Source organism: Montipora capricornis, chromosome 7 (genome assembly GCF_036669925.1).
Source record: "Montipora capricornis isolate CH-2021 chromosome 7, ASM3666992v2, whole genome shotgun sequence".
Taxonomy (NCBI): Eukaryota; Metazoa; Cnidaria; class Anthozoa; order Scleractinia; family Acroporidae; genus Montipora; species Montipora capricornis.
The window spans coordinates 31,966,034-31,968,533 of NC_090889.1; the positions used below are offsets into that span (position 1 = coordinate 31,966,034).

General features: G+C 42.4%; 1 protein-coding gene across 5 annotated transcripts in view; it reads right to left on the reverse strand.

The window, feature by feature from the left end:
- LOC138056942 (fibronectin type III domain-containing protein-like) overlaps positions 1-2,500 on the reverse strand; it is a 32,132-nt gene that overhangs the window by 20,282 nt on the left and 9,350 nt on the right. For all 5 annotated transcript variants that reach the window (XM_068902929.1, XM_068902933.1, XM_068902932.1 and 2 more), the window contains 2 exons: positions 2,209-2,317; positions 37-239 (listed from right to left, as the gene is read on the reverse strand). In XM_068902929.1, coding sequence (XP_068759030.1) covers positions 37-239; positions 2,209-2,317 — 312 coding nt within the window. The remainder of the gene's footprint in view (positions 1-36; positions 240-2,208; positions 2,318-2,500) is intronic.

Below are 2,500 nucleotides of genomic sequence, written 5' to 3' on the forward strand. Positions count from 1 at the left end.
TAGCCTCAGAGATCGTACAAATGAAAAATCACTTACCTTGCACTTGCAGTTCGAATCTGTGCGTTAACACAGTCCTGCCATTGACCTCGGCCTCGCAAGAGTAGTTATCATGATGCACATTTTTCTTCGCTTTCGTGACATTCAACAGTCTACTGTAAAATATATTCGGAATCTCAAAGTCTTCACTACTAGGCTCCAGTTTTACTCCATTCTTTTTCCAAGTTATTTTTGGCGCTGGGCTGTGGATAATTAAAAGAACAAAAAGCAGAGAATTCACATCTGATCGAAAATAAGTCAAGTCACACAACTGTAGTGTATAGTGTATTCTTGGATTTCACATAACGTCACGGCCACCATGTTGGTGTCCCCAAACAATGAAATGGCGGCCATGTTGGTGTCATGGCTTTTGATCACGTGAGTGAAACCCAAGAATAGTGTATAGTGAACAGTTCTGTGACAAAAAAAACCCCTCGACTAATGTCAAGAACATTGCATTTTCTGGTTTATCGCTTATTTTATGGGCTTAACTATCACTTAGAGTCCTAAATTTCCAGTTATAGACCACTCTCAGAGATGGCGACCACCTTTACTTTTTTTTTGTCTTCATGTTACAGTGCGACGCGCCTTACCGTGGCCACCTAACAAAGGTTTTTACAAATTGTCCGCCAATCAGGATGTGTGAATTTGATTGACAGTCACGCCTCCTTGCAAAGTTTGCACAACTGTACGTTGAACACCGTTGCATGGGTTGTTGAGTTGACGTATTTACACGTAATTGTCGAATGTGAGAGTTTGTTGGGTGGACACGGTAAGGCGCGTTGCACTGTAATTAGACCTACTGCCCTCATTTTGAAACAAAAATTCTTTTGCAATTTGCTCGTCGCAGCGAGGCTAGAAAGGCTTATTAGCATTAAAACAAAAGAACATTTTATTTGGCCGCCATTATGTAAGAGGCCTATAGTATGATAACTTCTTGCACCTTTGTGTATAAAGAAACCATGATAATCGCCGGGCCAGTCTGTAATGACTCCCGAGTCTATTGATTTCGTGGTGAGATCTTCTTTCATAGCATGTGTATGTGAGGTCTTCCTTAACATATGCTCCGCAGATTTTAGACCTGGCCTAGGAATCAATCCTTTCCCGAGTAAATTTATTTATAGAACGCCTCCCCTGGGAGATTAAAGCCCTGGTCAAACGGCGCATGGGCTATTGACCCGTGGCCCTTGAGGGCGAAGGGTCTAATTGTTTTAGTATCACCCAACTAGTCGGACAGAAAAGGCAACAATAAAGTTAGCAAATGCAAGTTGAAGAAATATTTAATTGGGAATTAAACGAAAGAAAGCCTCACGCTTTTCGCTACTCGAGGACTATTACTAATAGTCCTCTAGTAGCGTAGCCAATCATGATGCAGGATTTGCATTAGTCCACTAGTTGGGTGATACTAATCGATGATAGTTGAAGCTCGCGCTTCCGTTTGACCACCAACTATTATACACTATCATCGACTATCATCAACTATCATTCATTTTGAGCTTCTTCAAATTCTTCATGATAGTGGATGATATTTTTTCCTCGTTTGACCACGTGTGTGATTGTTCATGATAGTTTTTGGTCAGCTGTTTTCCCCGAAAATCGGCGGGCTCGTTTAAAATGGCCGCCAAAAGTTCCTCGCAAGGCTCAGCTGCAGCTTCAGAAATTCGTGTTTACATCCAAGATGATAATCATGACAAAGAAAATATTTAAGACCAAGATAACATAGAGAAGATATCTTCTGAAGAAAGCGTCAACTCGCAAGAATTAGAAGAGTCACCGCAAGAAGCGTATCACTATCTACACGTTCATCGGTCAAGAAGGGCAATGGGGCGAGATGGAGTAATGACCTGATATTACGTCTAATAGACGAATATGAGGCCCGGCCCTGCCTTTGGGAAGCCATTTTAGTGTTCACACTTTTTACGCGGAAAGAGCCTGGAACTAGCTGCTCGCGCGACTTTGCTTGCGCGACTGCCGGTGAAGTATCATCAACTATCACGAATTTATTTGGTCGTTTGACCATGTGAATGATACTTGGTGATAGCTGATGATAGTTTGGAGGAAATCAACTATCATCGACTATCATGCCGCGTTTGACCAGGGCTTAAACACGCCCAATGTTGTAAAAGCCAATCAAAACAGAGCTGTTTCAAACAGTCGCAAGACAATACTTACTTGCCAAGAGCTACGCAATACAGTTCCTTTTGTCTTCCCTCGATGACCTGTTCTTTCGCACCAGGTTTTGCGACCCATCTTGGCGGACCAGAGGTAGCTTGGGTATTTACTATCGCGGAAGAATAATAAAAAAAGAGGAAGGGAATAGAATATTGTACCCCCCGTAAGAGAATATGAGGCAAGAGAGCGGATCCCTATCATTGCCACATTATAGTCCCATCACTGCCCCATCATAGTCTAATTATAGCTATTTTAAGTCCTCCTTCCCAATGTTACGCGGTCAGAGCCAGCC